The sequence below is a fragment of the Cetorhinus maximus genome, chromosome 13 (assembly GCF_964194155.1).
Source record: "Cetorhinus maximus chromosome 13, sCetMax3.hap1.1, whole genome shotgun sequence".
NCBI lineage: Eukaryota > Metazoa > Chordata > Chondrichthyes > Lamniformes > Cetorhinidae > Cetorhinus > Cetorhinus maximus.
The window spans coordinates 104089257-104103150 of record NC_135891.1 but is presented as its reverse complement, the minus strand read 5'-3'; the positions used below and the strand labels follow the sequence as shown (position 1 = coordinate 104103150).

Genomic DNA, 13894 nt, shown 5'->3' with positions numbered 1-13894 from the left:
GTCAATTTAGAAAATGGGAACTCAGTGCTTATCAATCGAAAAAAAGCCATTCTCACACGACTCGATATTAATTCTATTTGATCTTTACAGCAGTTTTGGAAATGTGAACGCAACTACCCCAATGCTGTATTAATGTTAGTACATAAGATTAATAAACATTAATGAACAGCGAACATTGCACTAACTCTAACGTACAGGGGAACAAAATCATCTCAGCTTGTTTTGTTGCAAACCATGGGGTCTTGTGGTGTATATGTGACACGACTCATTTTACTTGCTTTCTTTCCTTTAAAGATTGAGAGGTGTTCTGATGTGCACTTTGTGATGCACAGTATCTGTATTGGGATATGAGAGTACACTGTGAAGGCAGGAAAGCTGATATGTTAATTTTGCAGCAATATTAAACAAGATTAAGGCTCTGAAAATGCCTTGAGGTACTGGGATGCAAACACTTTTATGCATTCGTTTAAAATTCTTATCTTTGCTAATTTAACTGAGGCATTAACCCATTGAAAATAGCTAGGCAAACACCTCCGATGCAGCATTCATACGGCTTTATCACTCGATAATTTCAGAACATAAGTACTTGTAATTGATCAAAAACACAGGCTAAAATGAGGATAATTAACAAAGCTGTTAGCTAGTGACTATTCACTATCCTCACTGGCAGTATATAGGAAACTTTCTCATTTTTCATCAATGTAATCTTTTGCATGATGAAAAATAGAAGTTGAATACAGCTGTTTTCTTTGAATAAGTTGAGCTGTGTTCCCTTTCATTTCTGTGTAACACTAATGCAATCACATTTTGTAAATTGCTTTGAAATAAAAGTGGTGACTTCTGCAGGTGTGATTCCTCAACCACTTCCTTTATATCAGACCTTAAGTGGTGCTTGAAAGGAATTTTTGCATGTTATGCATTTTTATTGTCTGATATTAGGACCTAGAAATTGGATATCATGGCACCGCATTTTGTGCCCCCACTGCACACACTGAAAGCGGTGAATGTCAAATTGGCTAGGGTGCCCTGTGGGACTCCAGGGGCATGGCTAAGGCGAACCTTAGGCCCATTTCCTATACATTTCCTAAATATTTCAGGCCACTTTTTCAGGTTCGATCACAACTGAGCACAGTGTCGGCCGTGTGCTACAGTCAGCTTTCTCAGGCCTAAAGCAGCCAAACAAGCTCACTTTCTTCTCCCTCCCATGTTCCCAAATCTCCTCCACCCTGGATTAAGAGTGGGCCTGGTGCCAGTGTCTCTGCCAATAAGATTTTCATCCTCTGCAAGACAGGTGCATTGCCTCCCCAGTCACATCCTGAGGATGCAAGAGCAGCCATTTCCCATGACCTGCTTGCACCTCAGTTTAAGCCACAGCTGCGTTTCCATCTGAATTTGAGTGCAAACCAATTTCTGTTTGGGAATGATTGCAGAGTGATATACCAAAGATAGTAAACAATGGTCATACTAGAAGATACAGCACACAGTACATATGGATTGCTCTCTGTAGTAGTACAAAGCTTTCAGCTTAAGAAGATTTGCTAAAAAGCTAGAAGTCTGAATGCAGTGATCACAGTACACAGATGACACCATTATTTTTCTTTGTTAAAATTGAATACTGTGTTGTATGTACTGTACAATGAAGCCACAGCAAATATTTTCATGTTAGCTGTGCTTAATGCTCCTTTGTTCTCCTACTGTTAGTTGAGTAGCTGTTTGCCAAATAGAAATGGGTAACTCAGCCTCACTTTTAAATTCTGTAACCTGAAGGTAGCAAGGGCTTATTTGCATTAAAGTGGTTGCAAGAACGGTACAATTTTTGAAGGGTCATGGCTACAAATGGAGGATTTGAAATAAGACTCCATTTACCGCTGAGGACGGTTTATCTTGTTCCTTGTTCACTCCTAGTTTTTCACATCTGTGGTCCCACATTTGTACCTTAAGCTATAATAGTGAAAATACAGTTTCTTCAGCTAGAAATTTTATAGATTTACATTGCTTCTAAGTTCTTTGTAAAATAGAAAGGAATACATACACGTGAAGGCAAATATGAGGGAGGAGGACGTGTAGTGGTATTATCACTGGAAGAGTAATCCAGAGACCCAGGGTAATACCTTGGGGACCCGGGTTGAAATCCCACCTCGGTGAAATCTGAATTCAATTAAAAGTCGATTGTTGTAAAAATCCGCCTGGTTCACTAATCTCCTTTTAGGGAAGGAAATCTGCTGTCCTTACCTGGTCTGGCCTACACGTGACTCCAGACCCACAGCAATGTGGTTGACTTTTAAATGCCCTCTGAAATGGCCTAGCAAACCACATGATTCTCAAGGGCAATGAGGGATGGCCTAGCCAGCGACGCCCACACCCCATGAACCAATAGAGAAAAAAAAGAGAATCAGTGGAAGAGTTTTAAAAAAAGTTCCTTTCTGTGCATTAAATGTATTTTTTCTTTTTAGGTATTGTTTTTGTACTGCTTAAAATATTCTGCGTGCCATTACTATTTCTAAACAATTTCCTCCTTTAAATACTTTACCACAGGAAAGCAACGTGGTCGTCCCTTGAAACATTTGAAAAGTATCCCAGAATATGTATGTTTAGTGAAAAGCAGTGACGACAGCAGCTGTGATTCTGACCTTGATACTGACAGTGATCTGAACTCATCACCTGCATCTGCGATGGAGATATCAGAAGAGGCTGATCTCATCGCTTTGGATGCTCCCATAAATGGTTTTCAATCTGCGGAAAAAGGTACCAGTCAATGTTATTACTTGAATGGCACAAGTTGTTGGAACTCATTAGTGGAGCGTGGGTTTACACCATTGATTTCTTGTAATCTCTGTTGTGCCCAAAAGGTTAAGGATGGGTACTTCCCACTTGGATGGAGGAAGGAAGAATCATGCCAGGCCATTACTGAACATGTTATCATAGTTAAGCAGCACTGGAAGTTCATCATCCTACATTTTTGAATGAAACATAATTCCCAGAACTAAAGAGAAAAGTAACTTTAAAAAATACGACCCGTGGAGCAGTCTGAATCCAGTCATTTTAGAGAAGTAATAATCTTTCATCAAACCACATGCAGGTTAATTGATAGAGAAAGCATTTTCATTTTAATGATAATTCTAACAAAAACGATTCGATTTCCAGAATGATCATTGAGATCAAAAGAGGACTGAAGAAAACAGTGAAGGTTTTTGTACCAAAGATCAATAGTTCCAGCATTTCAGTGTTGAGTGCTGGGATACAGCCATCCGTAATTTCCAGTGCTGAGCCCCACCAAAGCTTGCAGGGTCACAGGGAGAGCACCCAATTTAAGTATTCCTGGAGTGCATCTTGACCGCTGCCTGCCCCAAGAGGCCACAATATGTGTCAGAGTTTAATAGTGGGCCTTCAACCCCAGGAATGTGCTAAAAAAAAAAATCCTGTTTGGAAAGGGGTTAATTTTAGTTTGAATGAATAACCCACCATATTTGTGTTCCAAAGCCACAAACCAGGCGAAGACTCCTGGCGGGCCCCATTTCTACCATTTAGTGGACCCATGACCTTGCTTGGCCATACTAGGCCATAGTTGTTCATCAGGCTGGAGACACAGGAACTCCCAGGCTGGAAGTTCCTGCCACCAGCCACACTCCCCCTTTCGCACGGGGCTTTTTGTGGCAATAAGTGGCTCCAATCTTCATGAGCCACTGCCAAAACTGCTAGGGAAGGCAGAGACACCTGGATACTGCCCATATGCCAAACTATGGCTGGATTTATCGCAGTAGTGCACTGGACAGACTGGATTTTATTGCTCCAAAAATAATTGGAAAAATGTAAAATTCAAGATATGACAGACTAAGCAAAAGGAAGATAAAAACATTTTATTTAGTAGTTCAGTGTTAATTACTAAAGTGCATACCATTTTTGTTTTAATATAAGTGTTTTCAACATCACATTACGTGAGCTGATCATAAACAATACCAGTTGGCTCAAATGACAAGGCTTTTCTCAGTCTGAGCATTAAATAGATTGACAATTAAATAGATTGACAATTATTACAGATAGAAACTTCATTAGGAAGACTGTCACAGAATTTGACTGCTTTCCACTTACATTACAGATTAGAATCTTTGAAGTTGTGTGCCAAGGTAATATATTTGTCCTCTGGCTCAGACTAAATTGCACTCGCACTGCAGGCAGGAAATGAGTCTGGCATAAGGGCCACCCGTAATTTGACCTCAGGCTGCATCTTAATAATTAGGGTGAGCCCGTTGCTGGTCTGGAGGCAGCTTGTATTTTTGGTACCCTCTAATTTTGGCCCTAGCCTTTGGGTGTCAGTGGCCCGAGAGGCAAGTCATGGGGAAGGCAAAGGAGTGCAAGATTGTTATCAAGTGCATGCTGGCAGCCACCCACAGTGGCCTCTTTAATGATGATGTAGATTAATCCTGAACGGAACAGACCCGGTCTGATTTCCAGAATTGGTCCGAAAAATATACTTTGGGCCACTCATTAACAGATGCAAGGTGCCTAATACCTGTTTTGGACAGCCTTGTCCAACCTCACCTGCAATCTTTAAGGTGATCTTGGGGCGCAAGACATGGCCCTGAAAAATTGGTCCTTTCCCTGTTCTCATCTGGAAAACAGGCACAATTATTCCATTTTCTCTTCATTTGATTCTATGATATTCATTTTTAGTAGAAAGAGAATCCTGGTTCTTTTCTCAAATGTACTTCTACTTTTCAGTCATTTACCTATTGAATATAAGGCAATTTTCGGAATGCTGCCTTTTGATCTGAACAATGCAAATGGGCTTTAAACACTTTAGAGTCATGTAGGCATCTATGAACAAAAACATTCAGTGACCTTGAACAATTTTGATTGACTTGAATTGTTTCCCGCCTGCAGCAACACTAGATTTTGTAGAGAAAGTGAAAGGGGATCTGCTAATAAAAGTTGAACTACTAGGAAAAGAACTACCTCTGAATACACTGGATGAACTGATTGACTTGTTTGGTGGTCCTGAGCACGTGGCTGAGGTAATTTTCTAAAAAAAAATCTACATGTCTCAAATTGCTTTACCAGCTCTTATGAACAAATGCATTACCCGGTATGGTATGGAACCACACAGGCCAGTTAGTTGTGGTGATACTCTGAAGTTGATGTTAGGCTGAGAGGGAAATCATTCCAAGTTTCTGCTTTTGATCACTGCCCCACTAACTCTTGCCTTTATGCATGTACAATGAGTCCCCACTTAACATCGACTCACTTAACGTTGTTTCACTTTAATGTTGTTAACAAAGTAACGTCAGTATGTCCATTTAACGCCACCAGTTTCACTTTAACGTAGTTTGCTGCAGACTTCTACTTCTATGGCCCGCCTGCTCGCATGACTTTTCTCGCCGTGCTTCCGCCCTCGCTCTCAGCTCCTCTTCCTCCTGCTGCTGTCCTTGCTGATTCCTGGCTTTGCTGATTTCCATCCTCAGTTTTTACCTTAGTCCTTGGAACCTGTTCTTCAGCTGTTAACTCTTCTGACGCCTGTCGTTCTGAACTCGCACTGAAGTCCTGTGTTCCATCTAGTGGCAGACGTTGGTCATTGCAGGTAGTCCTGGGACCTCAGAACCTATCTGCACTGACCAGCTTCTGCCACTAGATGGAGCCTGATCAATATAAAAGTACTGTTCTGGAAGTGAATGTAATTTTTAAAACTAATTTACATTGTGTTGTGTATTGTATTTCTTTATATTTTGTGATGTATTCTATTTCGCAAGTTATTTTAGCTAGGAATGCACAGTGATGGAAATGTATCCTACAGTATTTCAACTTGTACATTGGTTTTCCCGGGCAAGAAATATCTGAAGGCGTTGATTCCTAGGGGAGCTTATGACTCTCATAAAGTTGCTTCACTTAAATTTGAAATTTTCAGGAATACATTATTTTACCAGGAAGAACACCACAACTTTAAGTTGTATGTAGTTGTAATGTTCTTCCTGGTAAAATAGTTTTCCGATGTTTGCTATCTAGGCTTCCATAAAATGGGCACTGGCTCCTATGGCATTGAATCCTGTAATGTTTTCAGGAGAAATTGGAGGGAGTTTTAACTACAATTTTTTATTCCTTTTTGATCAGTTTTCTCTTCTGCTTCCTGTGTGAGGTTAGAGCCAGTTATTTGACCACCATTGCTGTCCTCACCTGGCATTGAGACACATACAGCAGGGTTCATGAGCTAGCAGTCAGGCTAGCTGATTTTGCCATTCACAACCCAAGGATACTGAGACCTACTGCCCCACCTGTATGGTTTTGCTACTCACTGTCTTAACTGGCTGAGACACTTGGGGGGGCTTAGCTAAAGTTATGCCCAAATTGGTGGTTGAGGCTGAAACGCTCAACTCATTTAAAAGGTACCCAGATCTGTACCTGAAGTGCTGTAACCTGCGAGGCTATGGACCAGGTGCTGGTAAGTGGGCTTAAAATGAGCAGCTAATTTCTTTTTCTCTTTTTTTGGCCAGCACAGACACAGTGGGCCGAATGGCCTCTTTCTGTGCCGTAATTTTTCTATGGTTAATAAAGGCCTCTGTGTTTCTACAATGGTGTCATTGTAAGCACCTGTAAAAACTGACTCAGTAGCTGAGTATGATAATAAAATGTGTCATAGCCCAAGAATACTTGGGATTCTTTTTGGAAGTCAGGCATTCCAGATGCTTCCTAGGTGGGGACTTGCTGCCAAAATAACTTGGATTATTTTAGAAATCTATTCGCTATGGTATTGAATTGTTAATACCCATCTAGGTGAAACATTTAAAGAGACATTCGCGAGTGTTACTACAAGTGTCAAACCCATAAAGTGATCTGCTAGAGCTCCTAATGGCTCAGTGAATTGGATTGGGAAAAAAATTGAATAAAATATGATTGCAATTTGTACTTTTACTAATTGGCCTTTTTTGGTGCTGTTCACAAACTCAGCTTGATAAACAATCAAACTGGCGATCTCAATAGCTAATACCTCCGAGTTTTCTTGTAAATTCAGGTTGTCTTCCAGGACCTGATTGGCCCTGCTAGTTATTTGACAGATAATACCACTGATCAGCACCAACCAAGCAAAAAGGGATACTACTCACATAATTGTGCATTCCTGTAATGCAACAAATATGGTATCTTCATTGCATATAAGTATATGGAGGTAGGAAGAGAAGTGGATGATTATAACATCACAAATATACAGTGGCACAAAATTTAAAATCAATACAGACTTTTCTTTGGATAAGTATCAGTATACCTATCTTACACTATTTAACTGTGAATTTGTGTGTTTTCATAAAAGAGCTCAACAGTTATGTTATTCTGGATAAGGTTTTTGCATTAGATTCCAATCTCTCTCAGATTTATGGTATAGGGGATTAGCACAGCACACTTTTATTACCTGGGCTTGGATTTGAATTCATTCTCCTGAGCTAATGAAATGAAGGACTCCTTGTTGCTTGTGGGTACTAAGTGAAATGATTATTGGTATACTCAACCCAGTTCCAAGGCAAAATGAGTCCAAAACTCAGACTGTCTATTCAGTAATTCAGACCAGATTATCAGTCTCACTAGGAGAAGTGTTAAGCATTAAGTGAAATCTCTCATAGGTGCAACAGATAGTGTTGTTTATAAACAAGGGTTAAGTACCTTGTTGGCGCAGAATAGCGGAAGCTTTAGCTTGTATCTGTGAGTGCTTGATGCTAATACTAGGTGCAAAGTTTGGAAAAACATTTTGATTGTAATGGATGTAGCTCATCCTGATGTGCATAAAATGTTTTTTTTAAACCGGGTGATGTTTGTAATGTCATAATACAAGTTTTTTGTAATTTAAATGATTAATTTTAATAGATGACTGGAAGAAAGGGACGTGTTGTCCGTAAACCAGATGGCTCTGTTTGTTATGAGTCCAGAGCAGAACAAAATTTGTCCATTGACCATGTGAATTTAAAGGAAAAGGAGCGGTTCATGAATGGGGACAAGGTAGGTTTGTTTTTCATTGTGTATGATTATGTACATTAGGCCTACTTTTCTTTGAAATCAATGTGGGATGACATCTTGAAGCAGCACCTCTCCTTGATACTGCAGGAAGGCCATATTTCCCTTTGCAAATTTTAGTGAGTATACTTGTGTAAATAGCTGTGCAATACCACTAGGCTACGCTAGTATATGAAAGATTGAAGATGAGTGCAAAGATAAAGCAACGTTTTGACCCGTTACATCCTAGATCACATTTTTTCTCCTCATCATGGGCATTATATTTATTACTTTTGTTAAACAGTATTTTGCATTTTTAAGTTTTTTTTTTAATCCAATCCATCTGTTCAGTCATCCTTTGCTACACAGCATCTCTGACTGTGACAGTCCTATAACACAGGAAACTGGCTTCTAGGAGATACTTAAGACCAATCAGGGTACCTCACCCTACTATTGTCCCACCTCACTGTGGGGAAGCACCTGGCCTCTGCGCCTTGTACTACCAACTCATCATGTAATGGACCTTCAGAATGAACCTGTATCCCACCGCCCAGTAATGCCTTGTGTTGAGACTCTAATATGTTGTTCTTGTAATGGAGATCGTACCTGCTCCATGAAAATAAAGAAGTATCATAGTTGATATATCTTTTAGAATTACAATGATCTCTTTTTGGATTTGTCAAGTTGGTAGCCATTATCTCTGAAGCAGCCAGTTCAGGAATTTCACTGCAGGCTGATAAAAGGATAAAGAATCAACGAAGAAGAGTACACATGACCTTGGAATTACCTTGGAGTGCAGACCGTGCTATTCAACAATTTGGTAAGTCCCAGTAAAAAAGTTGGCTATTGTTAACAATAGCAAGCACAAAGTTACTTTTATGTATATAATGTTAAAAACAGTGCCATTTTACATCTGAAAAAGAGACGATAAAGTATAGAGGCGATAAAATCTAGAGGTTAATTTACCATACAAATTACAGCTAAGTAGCTCTAAGGGTTATAGAAGGCGGTTATATATGCAATAAAATGTCCACGGTGAAAAGGCAGTCGTACAGACATGGGGCTGAATTTTCCCCCCATTGGAGGGGGGGTTGTACAGGGGTGGGCGGGAGTAAGCGCGAGCCCGATTGGCGACCCCAATCGGGTGTGCGCCGCCATTTTACGTGGACGGGCCAATTAAGGCCCGGCCAGCGTGACGCACACTCAGAAGCGCTGTGCGCTCCCTGTGCGGGCGGGCACATGAGGCATGGAGGTCCCTCAGGGAGATTAGTTTAAATTTTGAAAAATGTAAGAAAGGTTAAAAAAAAATTTTAAGGACATGTCCCCACATGTGAAACTGTCACATGAGCTGGGACATGCCTATTAATTCTTTCAAAAAAGTGTTATTTACTTAATAAACTCTTCATAGAGCCAGAGAGGTCTACAGCACAGAAAAAGGCCCTTCGACCCATTGACTCTGCGCCGGTCAAACAAGTACCTAACTATTCTAATCCCATTTTCCAGCACTAGGCCCATAGCCTTGTATGCCATGGAATCGCAAGTGCACTTCCAAATACTTCTTAAATGTTATGAGGGTTTCTGCCTCTACCACCCTTTCAGGCAGTGAGTTCCAGATTCCCACCACCCTCTGGGTGAAAAAATTCTTCCTCACATCCCCTCTAAACCTCCTGCCCCTTACCTTAAATCTATGCCCCCTGGTTATTGATCCCTCCACCAAGAGGAAAAGTTCCTTCCTGTCTACCCTATCTATGCCCCTCATATTTTTTATACACCTCAATCATGTCCCCCCTCAATCTCCTCTGCTCCAGGGAAAATAACCCCGGACTATCCAACCTCTCCTCATAGCTAAAACTCTCCAGCCCCGGCAACATCCTGGTAAATCTCCTCTGCACTCTCTCTAATGCAGTCACATCCCGCCCGTGGATGAGGTTTCATGAAAAATGCGAAGGCCGCCTGGGCTCTTCGCCTGCCGGACAGCCTTAAGGTTGGCCGGGCAGCATTCTTAACAGCCTTAATTACTTTGTTAATGGCCTTAATAGGCCTTTGACAGTTCGGCAGGTGCACAGCTGTGTCGGCTGCCCGCCTGGCGAACTGACAATCTAAATGACAAGGCTCCCGCCTGACGTCACCACGCGTCATTTTAAGCATCGGCGAGCGGGCCCTGCCCCCACTCGCTAACAGGAAAATTCTCCCCATGGTTACCTCCGGGTCTAGGGGCAATCATTTACCAGTCATAGCTCCAAAACTGTAATGAATGTTTTATTTTCCATTCTTTGGTCTTAATTAAATAAAGACGTCGGAAAGTTTTTAATCCATTTTGGTAGATCAAAGGGAATATTTGTCCTTACTTTCTGATGTCCACAATAACAGCCTCTGCTTTTTCATCTGTGTAAATGCTTGGACTAAAGTCCAATGTATTTAATATAGTTTCTGAAGGCAGAACTATGAATAACTGTTACAATTCAACTTTGATTTCTTTGCATACTTAACACCAACACTATAAAGACTTTTTTTTAAAAAAAAACTGCTCTCATTTGTGGGAGCTACTTAACTCTCTTATCTGTTTAGTAAAAAAACAATTTTTTTTTCTATTCTTACTTTGAGTTTCCACACACCATTCCCACTTGGCAAACTGCCCACACCTTCGCTTCTGGCAAATGTGCTTTGAGCCTGCACTCCCCACAACTGGGGGTGCATTCGACTGATTTCCTTCTACCCTGCCCTCCTTACATGAAGGTGAGGTGCTGAGCCAGATTAAGAAGAGGCACCAAGAACATTCGGGTGTGCTGCCCACCCTCTTCCTGCCACCCACCCCCCCCAGCCATTAAAGTAATGGCAAGCGTTGGCACTTCGATTGTAATGTCTATACTGACTCTGCCTTGCTGTCTATTGTCAGCATTTTTAAAATGCTACGATATTTTGATACAGCAGTTATATCTAGTTTTCCTGTGTTAAGGTGTGCTTTACCTCAGGACCATGGGCGTAGGCCCACATGCTAACAACAACAGCAACTTAAAGCATTTTTAATGTAATAAAACGCATTCTGGCTCATCGTCCTGGTATCTTTCCACATTAGCATGGCTGAGACTACTATGTGCTTCACTATGTAGGAAACTGTGGGTGTAAATCCATTTCCCAATGCACTCATTTAAATTTCTCTTCCTAGCCGCTCCCCACGTATGCATGAGATGGTCCTCATGTCATGTATAATTCTGCAGCTCACCATTACCCATGAGTTCAATTCCTGGGAATATGCTGCCTGCTTGGGCAGTGGGAGTACACATTGAGGTAAAAGTGAACTGTGCTTTGACTTTTCCTACCTCCTGTAAAGGAAGTGCCTCCCCACAAAGCGAGAGTTAAACCTAAATTTGATAGAGGTGTTCAAAATCATGAAAGATCTGCACAGTGTAGATAGTGAGAAACTCTGTCCCCTATTATGAAAGGATCGAGAACAAGAGTGCACAGATTTAAAGTAGTTGGCAAAACAAACGAGCAACATGAGGATTTTTCATGCAGTGAGTGGTTAAGGTCTAGAATGCACTGGTGGAGGCAGGTTCGATTGAAGTATTCAAAAGGGAATTAGACCGTTATCTAAAAAGGGAGAAAGTGCAGGGTTACAGGGAGAAGGCAGGAATATGGCACTAGGTGAATTGCTCATTTGGAGAGCTGGTGAAGATACGATGGGCTGAATGGCCTCCTGTACAGCAACGATTCTGTGATCTCTGCACAATTTTTCAATCTTTGTTCTTTTGGCTGCTGACATTGCTCACAGAAAACTATAACCTGTTGGCATCAGCCAATAAGTGTAATAGAAGTTATTTTCTACCATATGATGGACCTTAAAGGCAATTTTGTGATTAGTATTTTAGCACACGGTGCAATGTGATTTATGTTGCATTTCTTCTGTGTCTTCATTTTTGTTCTCTTTTCCAGGTCGTACCCACAGGTCAAACCAAGTGTCAGCTCCAGAATATATATTCCTCATCTCTGAACTTGCAGGCGAAAGACGATTTGCCTCTATTGTTGCTAAGCGTTTGGAAAGCCTGGTAATCTCATTATTTTTGCTAGGCGTAACGCGTAAAAGCTCTAACTCTACCTACGCAGGCACTTCAACCAGCATGTTGGAGAAGTAACTGGGAACCTGCATTGCCACCATTTATGCATATCATAGATGCAAAAATGATTCAGTGGCAGTCCGCACAGCACACAAAGGGACCACAAAGCACTCCAATCAGAGATAAAATCAGAGAAATGATCACTGATATTATCTGCAAAGTTTGGGTGATTTAATAGAAGTAATGAGTTCACCACTGGTGTTTGGTTCCTCCATAATCTTTTTATTGCATCCCCAGAGTTTTTAAATCACAGTATTAGTAGTTTAGATTGACGATGTTTGAAACCCGTGTGTCCTTTCTTTCATTGACTATTAATAATATTAACTATGGAATCTACAACTTTTGCAACCTTGATTTATTTTGCAAAATGTAAGATTGCTGAGAATCACTTGAGACTTTTTATTAGGCACATTCTTTTTCTTTTCCCAACACCCAAAATGTACCCTCCTGACAGTGTTGATCTTGCTGGATATGGTTCCACTCCTTGCCCCTGAACGTGACTGTGAGTTTCAACAGTCTATTCATTTGTGGGGAAGCATCACAACCAAGATCATTTGTTCTCACCAGACTTGCTGACACATTCACTTTCCATCAGAGGCCATGTAGAACCCTTGCTGATTTCTTAAAGTCCCCAGTCTTGGTACATTTTGGCCAGATGTAGTGACGTGGCTGAGATCAACCAACTCGGCACAGACCAGACATCAATCTTGGGTCCTCCTTTGATCTAATTAGCTCAACACCACACCACGCAATCACGCAGATAGTCAACTCAAGACAGACCTTCTGGCCTTGATTGCAAAACTCTAAAGCTGTTTTGATCTTGTGTCTCGGAATCTTCAAATTGTTGAGTTACTAATACAGAAATGTGCAATGTCTGCAAATTTGAACAAACAGGCAACGAAGGGATTTAGATTTTAATAAGTAATACAATATAAAATTTGTTTGGAATGTAAGTTTATTAGTTACCAATTTAGAATTACAAATTTGTTCTTTCCATAGGGTGCTTTGACTCATGGTGATCGAAGAGCAACAGAATCTAGAGACCTCAGCAAATACAATTTTGATAACAAGGTAGTATCTAACATTTCTCTGTTATAATTCACATTCTTAACCCAGGCATCTGTAAAAAGTAAAATCAGACGAGGCCAAAAATGAAAGCAGATAAATCTGCGCTGCAAAGCTACTTTTGTGCAGCATTTTTGTTTACTCTTTCATGGGTTGTCAGTGTCGCATGCAAGACCAGTATTTGTTGTCCATCCCTAATGGCCTTTGAGAAGGTGGTGGTGAGCCGCCATGAGTCCAGAACCCTGGAAAACTGGAGATTCCCATTTGCCATTGTAAGGAGTGTAACCTCCATCCCTTACAAGGTAAATAATAGTCACTGTAGGGGACTGCTTATGCCAGGAGTTCCTGTTCCTTTGGCTCAGTTGGGACCCAGCACGTCCAGTGAATTGGCTTGTGCACTGGAAAAAGAAAGGATTATTTTATTTTTAAATAATTTGTTAAAGATCAGCCTTTTACATCATGAAAACCGTGGCCAGGATCTCCCCCCCCCCCCACCGAGTCGGGTGGGCTCGGTGGGGGCGGTCGGGAAGCCGACTGCCGCCCGTGATCAGGGCCGGACAGCGATTTCACGCTGGTGGGACAATTGAGGCCCGCCCAGTGTGAAACACACACAGCAGCGCTCGGCGCTGCCTGTGTGAGGGGAGGAGGAGGGTGAAAGCGCAACTCTGCGCTGGTCAAGCTCCCTGAGGCACAGAGCTGCCTCAGGGAGATGAAGGGTTTAAGAATTAAAAATAAACCATTTTAAT

General features: G+C 41.3%; 1 protein-coding gene across 4 annotated transcripts in view; it reads left to right on the top strand.

The window, feature by feature from the left end:
• The window catches only part of sbno2b (strawberry notch homolog 2b), a 152623-nt gene that overhangs the window by 115931 nt on the left and 22798 nt on the right, over positions 1 to 13894 (top strand). For all 4 annotated transcript variants that reach the window (XM_078555941.1, XM_078555940.1, XM_078555939.1 and 1 more), the window contains 6 exons: positions 2536 to 2745; positions 4882 to 5012; positions 7843 to 7974; positions 8653 to 8788; positions 11902 to 12014; positions 13083 to 13154. In XM_078555941.1, the coding sequence (XP_078412067.1) occupies positions 2536 to 2745; positions 4882 to 5012; positions 7843 to 7974; positions 8653 to 8788; positions 11902 to 12014; positions 13083 to 13154 (794 nt within the window). The remainder of the gene's footprint in view (positions 1 to 2535; positions 2746 to 4881; positions 5013 to 7842; positions 7975 to 8652; positions 8789 to 11901; positions 12015 to 13082; positions 13155 to 13894) is intronic.